The sequence below is a fragment of the Barbus barbus genome (assembly GCF_936440315.1).
Source record: "Barbus barbus genome assembly, chromosome: 5".
Classification (NCBI taxonomy): Eukaryota; Metazoa; Chordata; class Actinopteri; order Cypriniformes; family Cyprinidae; genus Barbus; species Barbus barbus.
The window spans coordinates 34,072,129-34,087,658 of NC_136733.1; the positions used below are offsets into that span (position 1 = coordinate 34,072,129).

The 15,530-nt window shown below is 37.6% G+C and overlaps 1 protein-coding gene across 1 annotated transcript in view; it reads right to left on the reverse strand.

Annotated features, from left to right (window-relative positions):
- The window catches only part of LOC306870127 (voltage-dependent N-type calcium channel subunit alpha-1B-like), a gene marked incomplete at both ends in the record, with an annotated part of 115,696 nt that overhangs the window by 12,247 nt on the left and 87,919 nt on the right, over nt 1-15,530 (reverse strand). Inside the window, 11 exons of the mRNA XM_079417208.1 lie at nt 2,937-3,033; nt 4,213-4,340; nt 5,448-5,598; nt 6,372-6,463; nt 6,639-6,704; nt 6,805-6,921; nt 9,152-9,235; nt 9,613-9,723; nt 11,471-11,635; nt 12,402-12,603; nt 13,778-13,915. Of these exons, the coding sequence (XP_079273334.1) occupies nt 2,937-3,033; nt 4,213-4,340; nt 5,448-5,598; nt 6,372-6,463; nt 6,639-6,704; nt 6,805-6,921; nt 9,152-9,235; nt 9,613-9,723; nt 11,471-11,635; nt 12,402-12,603; nt 13,778-13,915 (1,351 nt within the window). The remainder of the gene's footprint in view (nt 1-2,936; nt 3,034-4,212; nt 4,341-5,447; nt 5,599-6,371; nt 6,464-6,638; nt 6,705-6,804; nt 6,922-9,151; nt 9,236-9,612; nt 9,724-11,470; nt 11,636-12,401; nt 12,604-13,777; nt 13,916-15,530) is intronic.

Sequence of the window (15,530 nt, forward strand, 5' to 3'; positions counted from 1 at the left end):
CCTTTATTGTGGCCTGCCTCAAACTGCGATTTATCGTCTGCAAATTGTCCAAAATGCTGCAGCGAGGCTTCTTACTGGAACAAAAAAGAAGGATCACATTTCTCCAATTTTAGCGACATTGGCTTCCTGTAAAATTTAGAATTGATTTTAAAATAGCTGTTTTTGTGTACAAGGCTTTATCTGGTCTTGCACCAAAATACATCAGTGACCTTCTGATTCCTTACTCTCCTCAAAGAGCACTTAGGTCTAGTAATCAGCTTCTCTTAACTATCCCACGCTATCGCTGTAAAACTTTTCAGCTGCAGCCCCTAAACTTTGGAATAGTTTGCCTGCAAATGTGAGACTTGCTCCTTCACTAGCTAGTTTTAAGTCCGTCCTCAAATCTTACTTGTTTTCTCTGGCTTTTGATTAATTTCAGTTTAAGGCTTTGATGTCAATTTGCTCGGATTCTGTTTTATGTGTTTATTTTTCATATGATGCATGTTTCCTTTTATGCTTTTTATATACTGTTTTATTGTACAGCACTTTGGCGCAACTCTTTTGCTTTTAAATTAGTCTCAGCCTCAGACGTCACGCCCACGGAACAATGAGCACTTATCAGGATCAAATAAATGCTGGATTTTCAAAAGTATGTGAAATATTTAAAGTTCACGGCATAGAATCTTTAAAATACATCAGAGAGTCTGTTATTGTGGCAACATTTCCACACCCCGAAATGTGACGCTGAATGAAACGAACTGTGATTGGTTGTTTTACACGTCAGTCAAACAGCCTCATGGACGGGCCTTGGCCAATGAAATCTACCATACATTCCAGACCTTCAGCCGTCAGTCTGGCTATGCAAGACTACTTTTAAATGTGCTTTAGAAATAAATTTTGTCTTGAAAAAACTTGTCTTGACTTGACTTACTGTACACTGACACCTAGTGGTGTGGATGTTGCCTCACTCACAAAAAAAAAAAAAAAAAAAAAAACTTTTATAATGCATTCAAAGAAATACTCTACTAGCAGTCAATAATGATTAATTGATTCTGTGCTGTGAGAAAAACTCTCCAAAAATATGGATGTTACAGAAATAAAATAATTTATATTTTGCTAGTCATGTGATCTCAAAATAGCCGCCCTCATAAGGCAACCCGCTCTATGCACAATAAAAGTTTTATTAGAGTGATTGCACTTAATTTTAAACATATTTCTCTATTAATTTCTGTACGGTTTTTAAGTGGAAAATAACCAAGTGCACCTTTAAACATCACAACTCACTTGTATCATGGGATGTACAGGTGTACAGTATGGTTTAGTGTGGTTAATTTTGAAGAGTTGAGCTCCCCTGAGCAAAGAGAGCATACATTTACTAGCAGTAGCAGTGCAAGAAAAACAGATCAGAATGAAAAAAAAATATTGGACATTCTCACACACAGACACATTCTCACGAACTGTAGACATAGAGAAAGAGACAGAAGACTACAGGACGAAAAGAGAGAGGACATGGTCAAGTGGATGAGCGAAAGACAGCACAAGCAAGACAAGGAGAATACGTATAAGACCACCGAGACAGGAAGAGAGAGTTCAAGTGCAAAGTTCTCATGAAAGCAACTTAGGTTACACACACACACTGCTCCAAGAAACAAGAGTGAGAGAGGGGACCTTTCCTATTCTAATATCATCTAATATAATGAACTAGATTTGGGGCCTTCAAGTAAATCCCAAAGACATAGAAACCCGCAAAAAGAGCAATTGGGCACGTTTTATGTAAATTGAGTTTACATAAACTATTTTGCATTTATAGTGCATATGATTGGTACAGAAAATCATTTTTACAATGTCGTGCACAAACCCTTACACAATGCAACTTATGGGGAAAATTTTATATACATGAAGTATGACCACAGATAAAAATGTGATTTAAGTCTCACTTTTTATCATCATAATTAAACAACATAGCCTCAATGGAAATACATGCTTTTACATTACATTTTTGCAAAACTCCAAAAAAATTACCTACTGTATACACAAACAATTCACAGCCATTTCCAGCTAAAATTAACACCGGGGCAGTAAACAACTTTTATTCTTTTTCACAGAAATTATGATTATGGGGCAGGTTATCGATCAATAAAGACTTATTTTTTTCACGGTTCCTTACCAAATACCCTGTCATGACTCAGAACACTTTTATCATTGACGATTTGTAGACTAAATACATTTTGACATTTACATAACATAACCAGCTCCATATGTATGGATTTTTGATGTAGTAAACTTGCTCACTAGCTCACCTGGTACAGTGTTGCATTTTCAATACGGAGCGCTTGGGTACGTGTCCCGTGAAATATGAGTCACAAAAAAGAGCTCAAAGATTTCAGAAGCAAGCTAAAATGGCATGGTTGCTTCGGATAATGTGTTATATCACACTATCAGTTAGGGTTTTTCATTGGTGGTACGTTATTGTCAAACACGATTTTATCATTATTATTATTATTAGCACCCCTCACCAGACATTTTATTTTCTAACTGCTGCGATATGTATATCACACAATGCACTAAAGCATTGTCAGATTAACATTCAACTGTTTTGCATGTCACTCACTGGACATTTAGCTTTGGTAGTGTGACACATGCAAGATGTAACAATTTTGAAGAAATGTCGAAATAGGCATGTATTTCCAATGAATCTGGGTTTTAGTTAAACATTAAATAAACTAAAGTTCTGCAGTCATACCCATCATTAGTCTGTGACCATCCCTAGATTACAAAGGAAGTGGAGGGGAAGACTCGAATAAAAAGGGAGAGGGACCACATCAAGAAGATTAGAGTGTGGGGAGAAAAAACAAAAAACGAGGGGAAACACTGCAAGAGCACAGAGATTGGCTGAAGAAGAGGTCAATGGGAAGACAGTACGAGCAGGGAGAGGGGGGCATGTGAAGTTGTGCTACCTTGTAGGCGATTCGTGGAGGGCAATTCTTTCCCAAACCTAAAGGTGGGGACATGTGGAGCAGCATCTCATACATTTCGAGGTACTTGATACGGCCACTTCACAGTGCAGACAATACAAAAAACCCAAAATAAAGAAAAGGATGGTGGGTTAGAGAGACGGGAAGAGAAACAAGGGGGGGGAGAAAGTAAACCGAACAAGACGAAATGAAAAAAAGACAAAACAAACAACAGACGACAAAAAACAGAAATCTTTTGTTAATTAGATTTCCAAGAGTGTCATGGACAGGGATGCCATCCTGGCCTGGCAGGGTCAGAGATGGATCCCAAAGGTTAGAGGTGAGAGAGTTGATCCCTGATAAGGAGAGATGGAAGAGTTGAGTGAGATGACACGAGGAGTGGATGGTGACAGAATGGCTGCATTGTTTGGAAGATGTCTGCATCTGCATGCTGAGACATCAGGGGGAGTTTCCTCTTTCAGTGCACGGAAACAAAGGTTTCAACGCCAGTTTCTGTTCTGTTCTGTTCTATTTCATTTGAATGGTTTATGCAAATAATAGCTATGAGGTTGATTTATAAGTGTAACAATATTGGTTGATAATGTAACAAGTACAAAAACCCTGAATTATGAAAATGACAACTGTACCAAAGTGTCATAAAAGGAGGTTTTAGCTTGATATGTGGCCTTGAAAGCTTTGTTTCCCATCCAGCATCATTAACCAAAGCCAGTCAAATCTGGTGGGGCAAGTGATTGCGTGTAGGCAAGTCATTTGAGCACAGCCATTCAAGTTTGGGTCTCTGGGCGTTTGCACACAGAGGCCACACAAGTGGAAGAAGTTGCTTGGGTTGCAAACCTTGTATGCTACCCTATTAGGGCAGTTCTTCCCTAAGCCAAGGGGGGGCGAGATAATTCGCAACAAATTGTACATATCCTTATAGGAAATCCGTCCGCTGCGGAAAAAACAAGCAAAACATGACACATACATGAAGAAAGCTTGGAGAGCACATTTGTGTTGTGGACAGAATGGACGCGGATAGGAGTACAAGATCCCATTCACATCCAGACCACAATTCTTATGGGCATTGTGTGGGAGATCTTCAATCGCACATTATCATAGGGAATATTCTCAATTTCTCTCTCTTTTTTATGTGGTCTAACCTGAGAAGACCTTTGAGTCCTAACAGAATGACTCTCCTTCTCTCAACTGTTGCCAAACTCAGTTACTATATTACAAGAGTAGGTCTCCATCTGGCAGGGGAGTGCAGGCTGAAACATACCATGCGGCTGGGTCATACTCTGCCCACACTCGGATAAACTCATCCAGGTGGTGAGGGCCCAAGATGGAGGAGTCACGTGTCAGATATTCAAAGTTGTCCATAATGACAGCCACAAACAGGTTCAACATCTGGAGAAAATGGTGGGAGAAAAGAATTTGAAGGTCATGCAGCAGGAAAAACTATCTGTGAGTATGGCATTAACTGCAAATTAGGGTTGGGAAAAAATATAGATTTTCTTATTAATCACAGTCTTAAAAAAAAATGAAAACCTCATCTTCAGCACCATGGCAAAATAAATATTTACAATCGATAAAATATTTTACCTCAGCCGTAAATGTGAGTTTGCAGTCTGTATTAAATTTAACTTCACATTAAATTTGAAGACTACATATAAATGTCTTTCTATTGAGTTGTTTGGGTGGGCTGCATGCAAAAATAACATACAACATGACCAATGCAGTCCGATTCATGATCAAATTACTCTCATAAACTGATTCTTTCTAATCAAAAAACATATAGTAAAGCCCTATTATTGAACCAAATGACTGTTATGAGCTGGTTCTTTTAATGAATAGTTTTTAAAAAATTAGTTAAGGAGTGGTCACACTAGATGTTTTTTTTTTTTTATAAAAATATTTTTCAAACTTCTTATGACTTTGTGATTCCGGGTCTTCAGCATTCCTATGCATATAAATGGAAGTCTATGTGAAAAAAAGTGTAGTGTGATGCTCCTTTACTGGTTTGAATGGGTATGAAACACTGCCCTGAATCATTTACAGCATTAGAATAGACAATTTTGTCATTTTTGCACAGGCATTAGCAGATAGAGTAGTGGCATTTCATTGTGCATTGTGTTTGTGTCTCATATTTTGTGTTTCATCCTTGCTGTTGTCTGTTTAAAACTTTTACAGCACTTTGGCCAACAGCTGTTATTTTTAAATGAGCTTAATAAATAAATGTGACTGACTGATTAGCTGCAAAATGCCCAATGAATCAAAATTAAATTAAAGCATATTGAATCGGAATCAAATTAGAGGTTGTAAATCAGAATCAAATCGAATCAGGAAATCTACATCACTACCCAGCCCTATTCCAAACACAATGAAATATTTCAGCATCACCTTTAGCCAGATTTTTAGATTTTAGATAAACAAGCAGTTTTGTGGCAGTAGAATGTGATGGCATGCTACAGTAATGATAAGCCTGTTTTGGCTGCTTCGATTCTGAGCACTAACCAAGAAAGAACAGAGGAATATGAAGGAGACAAAGTAGAAGTAGGCAAAGTCACTCCCGCACTCCTTTTCATGAATGTCTGATCTTGCGTCACAGGTGCGCTCGCTCAGACAGGACAGCATAATCTCATGCCAGGCTTCGCCAGTGGCACTCCTGCAAGAGACATGATGATGAGCTGAGTGAATAAATGCAGTATCTGCTATTAAAAGCGGGAATGACTGTCAGAGAATATAACAGACTGGAGATGATGGGAACAGTGCTGATATTTAAATTACAGTTGAGCCAGATTTAATTTATAACACTGTTGTCACACTGATGTGCTGTCTGCTCATGGCTCTCAGCTCAAAGGAAGCTCAAGGTAATGAACATAAGGGAAAGGTGGAAATTTATTTATGAATTTCATTCGATTTTGTTTTCTATCAATAGGGCTGATACTCCAGATGGCACTTTAAAATTCAATCTGACCAAAAGGGGAGACCAGAGAGAAGGAGCACAACAGAGCGATGTGAAAAACTAAGTGATACCAAGTACTACAAATAATCGAGATAGACAGACGGGCAGACAGACAGATAGAACCTATGATTCCATCCCATTTTAATACTTTATACAGTAATATTTTCTGACTATGAAAGATCTTGATCAATTATAAATACAGCTCTCCATAAAATCCTAATTGCATTAGAAAAATGTGCGCTATTAAAGTTGATATCAATCAAAGTCCAAATATAGTGATCTGGCTAAATATAGCGTTCAGGGGCCGTATTACAGAAACATTCCAACTCTAAAATCCTATCTAATCGGCATCAAAATGTGTCAGACTTTTAGATTCTGATTCTGTTATACAACCCCAGAAGCCTCTCTAAGATTTCCTGCATTCTCAGGTGGCTTTGATTGTAGTAGTTAAAGAATATCAGGTATGTGCAGACCTGAATAACAGCATAAGCGCTTGGAGGAAAGTGCAAAAGTTGTTGTGACGATTGATGGCGGTATCATCGTTCAACTCAATATTCCCAAACACCTGGAATCACAATACAGTTACTTTAAATGCATGTATTTTGAAACAGTTACATTAAACAACCTTTAGACAGAATACCATTTCTGTATTTTAATGTGCTTTTAGTAAACTACACAGGAGTAGCGCAATGATCACTTACTAGAAAATACCAACAGCGAAGTACTTAAATTACAGATACCTGCATTCCAATGATGGCGTAGATGAAAAACAGCATGGCGATTAGAAGGCAAACATAAGGCAGTGCCTGGAAATAGACATGAAGAAATCATGACTTATTTATAAAAAAAAAAAAAAAAAAAAAAACTCTCCAACAATTAATATCAAAACAGTCTAAATAGAGTTACCTTAAAAGATTGGACGAATGTCCAGAGCAGGATACGAATGGTGTATCCCTGCCGGAGGAGTTTGACGAGTCTGGCTGCTCTGAAGAGCCTCAGGAAACTCAAGTTCAACAGACGGTCCTGTGGGAACACAGGCTTTGTCAATTTGAAAGTTCATTTCTATTAATTTACTCATTCAGCACTCTTTACTTCAACCCTCATATCTCTTAAGATTTTTTTTATGAAATCCGAGAGCTCTCTGACCCTGCATAGGCAGCAATGCAGCTGAAATGTTCCCAGGCCCTGTAAAGACTTTGGTAAAACAGTCCATGTGATATCAGTGGTTCAACTGGAATTTTACGAAGCTACGAGAATACTACATGCGCATACGTGCAGAGTACCACGACGCATGTGCATGCTTTCCTCTGCACCTAAACAAGGCTCAGCACATACCTGTTCTACGTCAGCAGCGTCACGCGCATGCATTGTTTATGTGCAAAAGTACTCTTGATAATGGCGGAATACATGATCTGGAGGAGAAGAATTGTTGAATAAAGTAGGTTTTTTTTTTTTTTGGCGCACAAAAAGTATTCTCGTAGCTTTGTAAAATTACGGTTGAGCCACTGATGACACATGGACAGTTTTAACGATGTCCTTATTACATTTCTGGGTCTGGAACATTTTAGTTTTGTTATGTCTATGCAGGGTCAGAAAGCTCTCAGATTTCATAAAAAATATCTTAATTTGTATCCTGAAGATGAACGAAGGTCTTACGGGTTTGACATGAGGGTGAGTAATTTATTTATTTTTTTACAACTGTTTATGGAATGTTATTCTGTGGAACAGTAGTACAAAACAAAAAGCAGCTGTACAAATTTAAAACCCACCCCCCTGGTAGACTTAACTAATAAAAAAAATTATGATAATAAGCATATATTAATAAATATTAATAGATAAACAAATAATAAAATAATTATTTACAAAGATTTTAGACAACACAACATTAAAAGCTGAAGAGGGTGAGTAATTTTAATTTTTGCGTGAACTGTCCCTTTAATCTCTATGAGACAATTTCTCGAATTCCATCACACTGAACCTGAAATACTAGACTGCAATTATCTTTTTTATTATGAGATTAAGTTGATTTTTTTGGTTCAAAAGTCAATAATGTCATTCTTTAATGCAGGGTTTCCCAAACTGGGATTTGTGAACTCCTGGATGTATATGAGAGAACTGGACAGAGCTTGTGAGCTGATAAAAAGCTAATAATTAAATCACAAAAACTATTAAATTAAAATAAATAATTTAAAATCAAGACAATCAAAATAAAATATTTTATTGTATTTGTTTACCTGCATGTCATGTGACATTTAACCAACATCAGAGAAACATGAACATCCAAATGTGTTGTTCATTTATTGAAATATTATCAACATCTGAAATACTTAAATATTTTAGGTCAAAGAGATTTGGCTGACACAAAGTCTGGGAATCCCTGCATTAAAACATCCAGACTTTTCCAGAAATTTCTACATTGGATTCAGTGTGAAAAATTATTTGTGAAAAAATGGTCAAGTAGGATGTACTCTTGGATCAGTATCTTTTGTTGGTCCTGGAACAACAATGCTGACAATCCAGACAATATGACTGGTTGATTGGTTGGACAAACAAAGATGCCTATCCATGATAAGCATTGCTGAAGCATAATGACTTCAAACCAGACCTATTTACTACATAGCCAAGTGAAAAACATGGGGTGATTGTGAAATTATGCTGCATTATCTTCAGTAAAGAAGAATCTTATGATGTGCCATATTTTTCTGCAATAGGAAGTTCTTTCATTCCCAGCAAGGTGGAATAGACATAAGTTCAAAGACAAGAGAGCAACTCACCATAGTCTATACATGAAGATGTTAAGTGGCAGGAGCAAGCCAAGATTTGAGTGAAGACATTTAAGGAACACAGGAGAACAAGAACAGCCATCATGCACAAATATAGTTACAGAACAACCACAATTACCATCAGTAGTTTTGACAATGACATGGACGTCAAGACATACAGTATAATACAACATAAGACTTGTGAACATCATAAAGCACAAATCAGAGCCACAAACTAGTGATTTTGGTCAAAGTAAGCATTACCAAATTAATTTGGTTACTCAATTACTGTAATTTTATCTGGATAAACAACACAGAGCTCTCTCCCTTCTGTTCCCGAGCCAGACAAAGAGCTGTGATGGGTATCCAGCTCATCATCATTCATGTCTGGGCTTTTCTTCTCAGCCTATCTTTGCTGTCTGCTATTCGGTCTAGCTCTGAGCCTCTCCTCTAATAGAGCTCAAACACAGAGCTCAGTGCCGGTCACTTACGTCAATCTCAGTGACTATGATGTCAGTGATGCTGCCCAGCACAGTCACAAAGTCAAACACATTCCAGGCGTCTTTCAGGTAACTCTGAGAAGAGGAGAATTAGAGAGATCATTTGGGGACAGGTTGGAGAGGTTTACAATTTCACACTCTAACACAGAAACTTTTTACTGTGCTTTAAAGGATTAGTTCACCCAAAAATGAATGTTCTGTCATCATTAACTCGCCTTCATGTTGTTCCAAACCTGTGAACTTCTGTGGAACACAAAGAGAGATGCTTGGCGGAATGTCTAAGCTGCTCGTTTCCACACAATGAAAGTGGAAGTGGGCCACAGCTATAACAATTTTCCAGTGATTCTGTTCTACAAAAGATGTAATTTGACAGAAGCTTCATTTTTGGGTGAACTGCCCCTTGAAGATGGCTTTTAAGTGCAGCTCTTTTTGGACCAAGTGACGATACTCACCAAGGGGCCGAAAGCAATAATCTTGAGAATACACTCCATTGAAAAAAGAGCAGTGAAAACAATGTTGAGATACTTGAGCATAGCTTCATAAAATTCAGGTGCATCATGGAACTGCAGGTATAAGAAGACAAGGGGGAAATATTTTATTTACAGGGTGCCTATTTACACCAAGTGCAAATAGCCCGCCTTGTTGGCAAAGGCCATTTACACTAACTCCGCCCACTTGCAGCTTCTATTGCGTTATTTTAATAACAGCTGTCAAGTCAAAAACTTATTATTGTAACACTATTACTGATAGCTCATCGGCAGCTTTATTTCCAGAAATCCCTTTATGTGCTGGTACAGCAGAATCCGACTGTCCTTCAAGAGCATAATACTTCATTCATACTTCATTTATACTGCAAAGTTTAGCATCAACCCAAATACACACGGTTCAGCTATAAATCTGAATAAAAAAACAACAGTGTTTTTGAGCAGGGTTGGAACTAAATTCTGCAGGGCTGTGGTCCTCAAGCAACTGAATTTTGCACCCCTGAATCAGATGGCATTTATCTGGAATATAGGCTTCCTGTGTTTGGACATTTTCATAAACGTTTTCCTGAATATGCTTCTAAGATTTTACACTAGTTTACACCCAGAACTGCAACCAGAACGAGACCAACTTATATTATTATTGTCTATAGCAACGATAATTTAATCACAGAAGTATGTATATTATACAGGCCTGTAGTCTATATGAAGAGTTCAGATGCAAAAGCCTCTAAGTGCCATCTGAAATTTTCTTCTAAAATGAGCATTTTTCTCAGGTACAGGTGAGAGTGAAGGAAATCCACCTGCGTGCATTCATATATATCCACTCTCGTGTTACAATAATACACTCTTTACTTGACAGCTGTTATTAAAATAACGCGATAGAAGCTGCCTCAAACTCAGAACTATAAAGAAATGAAGAATGTTGTGTCTGAAAGCCTGGCGGTAATGGTACTGTCCAACCGCGAGCGCAAAACACAGAAATAAAGAATAACGAGTCATTTTTATGTTTGTTCAAAAATCATATTCGGATGCAACATTCATCTAGTTCAATATATAGTTCAGCTATAGCAAACTGAACAAAGCACTGCAAGTCAGAGTTGTGAGATATATCGTTTATATCTCAGAATTGTGAGATGAAAAAGTCGCAATTACCTTGTTTTATTTTTTATTCATTGGTGGAAACGGGCTTCCATAGATAAATGCCACTATTTGCAATAAGTAGTATAAATAGCAGAAAATCTTGCTATTTTAAAAGTGTAATTAGAATCTATAGCTATTTGCACTTAGTAAAAATAGCATCTCTGGCTAAGAAAATATGCTATTTGCACTTTGTGTAAATAGATAATATAATTGCTATTTACACTTACTGCTAATAGCTGCTGCCTTTTATTTATTCGAGTATCTTTTTTTAAATGTTACAACAAACTATGTCCTTTTTACAAACAGCAGAAGTATAATTAAAAGTATAAATTATTCCTTTACTGGCATAGTTGAATTTTCATCCAACCATTACACCATTCAGTGTCACATAATTATTCAGAAATCTAATATGCTGATTTAGTACTCAATAAATATTTCTTGTTATTATCAATGTTGAATGTTGCTTAACATTTTTGTGGATTTTTTTTTTTTATCAGAATTCTTTGATGAATGGAAAGTACAAAAAAATAGCATTTATTTGAAACTGAAATCTTTTACTGTCACTTTTGATCAATTTTTGCATCCTTGGGTATAGAAAGCACATGTAAAATGAATGAAACTTTGATAGCTGTCAAGTAACTCTCCAAGGACTCTACTGCTACTAAAAGAAAACTGGCTGACTGACCTTCATCATGAGCACCACAGTGTTGAGAGCAATCATGATCATGATGGAGTACTCAAACGGTGGAGAGACCACAAACTTCCACAAGCGATACTGAAAGGACTGCTGGTTCTGTGGCATATAGCGGGTCAGCGGTTTGGCATTGATAGCAAAGTCGATGCAGGCTCTCTGAGAGGAAAAACAGCAAAAGAGGAATAAATTGACATAACAGACATACACAACTTACTGTTGTCCATCATTATCTTTCAGAAAAAGGCTTTCTGAAGTCACATTCTCTCTATCATAATCAAAACAAATCATACAAATAGCAGTGACAACTGTGGAAGACACCGTCTAACCTGTGGAGGAACAAGAATATAGACCTCTAATGGCGCTGATATTTTTTGGCTGCGTTGCCGTGAATGTTGATGATAAATGATTCCTGAGGTCTGGGTTTTTACCACAGTTTGTGAGTCATGTTAGGCTGGCATATGGAGAGGGAGAGAGTGAAACAGCACAGGCTCTGCAGACGACTGGGTCTGTCTAATAGGGCCACAAAGGAAATGGAACAGGAACATCTTGCTGACTGCTCTTCCATGGGGCTGGCTGTCTCTATGTGTGTCTTTAGTCACTGTGTGTCTGTGTATGAATCTATACCTGTTTCTGTGCGAGTATTTAGGTGTGTGTGGTCCGCCGCAGGCACATGCATTAATCCTGTCACAATTCCCTACCTGGACATCTGCAGCTGTTACCATTGCTGGCTTCACTGTAGGTACCGTATCACATCACTAAACATTAAAAACACATCCAGTGTTTGTAAGAGGAAGATTAAAGTCTGTCTCTGTATCTCTTAATGTCAGCCTAAAATTGGGATTCTTTTTGTTGAGATTCTTGCAAGGTCTAAATACTTTTTTTACCACACTTGTCTGACAGTAAATACATTATTCTGTTATACCTCATTCTTCTCCAGACTGCACTCTGACAAGGCCTTATCACCCTGTTCCTGGAATGTGATGATTATCAAGGCCACGAAAATGTTGACGAAGAAAAAGGGGAAGACCACAAAGTAGACCACGTAGAAGATGGACATCTCCATGCGGTAGCCAGGACTGGGACCTTGGTCTTCAAAAGTGGCATCCACAGAGTGCTTCAAAACCCTGTACACAGACAACATTACACCATTACACCCTATACAGTTTAAGATAATAAAGTGTATTGTGGGAGAGAGAAGACTCATTTATTTTACCCATACTGTAAGACAGTTTACTTTACTGTAATTTTTAAGATCTAAGAAACACAGTATTATCACAGTTTGACTGGATAGCTTTAACAGGTTAGTGATGTTTTATAAGCAGCGTGGCCAAAGAAAATTTTAAAATATTAAGCAAGTGAGCTGCTCCTCCTCCTCTGACAACTGGTCTTAACCTGAAGCATTTTTATATACTGTATGATATCATGCTTTGCTGAATTACTAAATACATTGAAATCATTTTATTAAATGATTAAACACTGAGAGAAAACCGAATTACTCAACAGATACAAAACACTGACCCCAACAAGCTTGTGAAGAACTAAATAAATCAAATTAATTAATAAAATATAAATAAATTACAGACCATTACAATGGCTTTTCCAGCACATTTATGAGTTTGGCTGTAAGTTTGGGCTGATGCTGTTCCATGAACATCTGCCTAGTCTGCCTCCCAAGAGATGTGCTACCAATATCACAGAGCCTCAAAGAGAACCACTTCAAACTGATTACAGTCTTTAAAGTGAGAGAATAAAAGGCCACTGAGGGGGTCAGATGACACAAGGGAAGTGTTTGAAGGGGACAGACGCTTTTATGGGTTTCTAACCCCTACAAAAACATACTGAATAGCAAATGGTTGGACTGTATATAATGCAAAATATCTGTGAGTGTAACTGGGGTTATGCGCAACAAACTTCTGTATTCTGTAAAACAGGTCACGTCACTTCCAGTTCAGCTCATTAAATATAGAGCTGTTTACAAGATACTCAAGATACCTTCGAAGGAGATACCAAAGATGATCATTACTGATGGCCTTCACATATACAGATTGATATCTAAAAGGTTTTACATTTTTCTTCTTCTCACTAACAGTTGGATATTAAAATTGAATAAAACGGCAACAGTAAAAACAACTAGCTAGGTTAACTGATTACCTTAAAAGTCCATAGAAACCACTAAGTTAATTCTGCTATTAACACTTTCTCCAATAAGCGGATGTTATGAGATCTATTTTCTGGTTTGGTCAGGTGACATTTGGCATATACCCAATTAGGGACCATTTCACATGTCTGTTGACTTACGTTGGCCAACCCTCTCCAGTAGAAACGGTGAAGAGAGTGAGAAACGCCCACAGCACATTGTCGTAGTGGAACTCATATTTCCTCCATTCCCTGGGCTGAGCCGTCACTTCATCCTTATCATAATCCAAGAACAGCCCCCTAATGAGCACAAAGACAATGACAGAAAGAGCAAATAAAAAGAAAAACCCATTCAGAGTGTCAATTTTCAGAACACTGCTTACAGTAGTTTGAACCTGGTACTATCAGTACACTTAAAAAGTTTAAAATCATAATTGTTATTTTAAGACTTTAAGGAATAATTTGATATAAATTATTGACAAAGAGCAGAAAGTAAAGTATTTCAGAGCTTGTTTTTAAAATTCCCTGATAGTATTAAAAACATATCTCCACGTGTTCCATAGTTCTGGGACCCAACACGTTATCTAATCATTTCTACACACAATTTTGCATGGATTTCATCTGATATGGCCAGCAGCCATATCACCCTGTAGTCAAAGACTGGTTGCCCTCTAAAGCTAAGCAGGGTTGAGCCTGGTCAGTACCTGGATGGGAGACCTCCTGGGAAAACTAGGTTGCTGCTGTAAGAGGTGTTAGTGAGCAAGGGCGTCATGCACTCATTATTTTTGAGGGGGCACGAGTTGGGGGTCGTCATGTGACACACAGCATCCACAACAGCATATGTCTTATTTATTTTTTTCCTTTTTATTCAAAACATTCCCAAATGCATTAACTATATCATGAAATATCTTGATTCTCACCTTTATAAATTATGTTAGTTGATCTAATGGGCGATGGTCAAAGTAACCTAATAATGTAATATATTAACTATGCATAAACATGTCTGTTTACTTAATTAACAGATATGGGTGTCATGCCACAACATACTTTAATCCGACTGACTTTATATTTAATGTGAATTTGACATTGAAAGTAAATTTGAATAAAAACATTGTAAGTTAGGTTACTAATCATAACCCTTTCATTGTACAGAAGGAGAGCGAAGAACATTTACATTATCAAAGAACATTTTTACTGACAGTCTAGAGTTCAAGCACTCTCAAAAACTGAATGAATATCTTACTTACATATTCGTACACACATTTGCACTTTGTTGTTTCTTACGAGAGAATTCGCCAGAAAGAGATATTCAGTCAGCGAGCGAGTGAAGAAAACACTGGCATTTTAGCGATGACTCATCTGAACGCCTCTGATTGGTTATTGCATTCATAAGCTCAACAGAATCGTGTGTGATTGATTAGTTATAGGGCTGTGCAATTAATCGCATGCGATTCTCATGCGCATCTCGTCAGTAAAGCCGGTTCCGTGATTGGCGGTAAATCTCCATCACCTGTTTTCAAATGGAGCGGTAGTTAATACACAGAGCTGTAGTTCACTGACAAGCTACGTGATATCGCGTTCATTATCGCAGATGAATAGCATTCGATTATGAACGCGATATCGCGTAGCTTATCAGTGAACTACAGCTCTGTGTATTACTACCGCTCCATTTGAAAACAGGTGATGGAGATTTACCGCCAATCACGGAACCGGCTTTACTGACGAAATGCGCATGAGAATCGCATGCGATTAATTGCACAACCCTAATTAGTTATAATGCGCAGTGTGCTGTAAAAACGCGTCTGTCTCTGGCTGAGCGACAGCCAGCGAATGCAGATTTGAATTTAACAGCTGATGATATGACGCACTAAATGATCTAATCACGGCGGAGTGATTGCATTAAATATAGAAAATA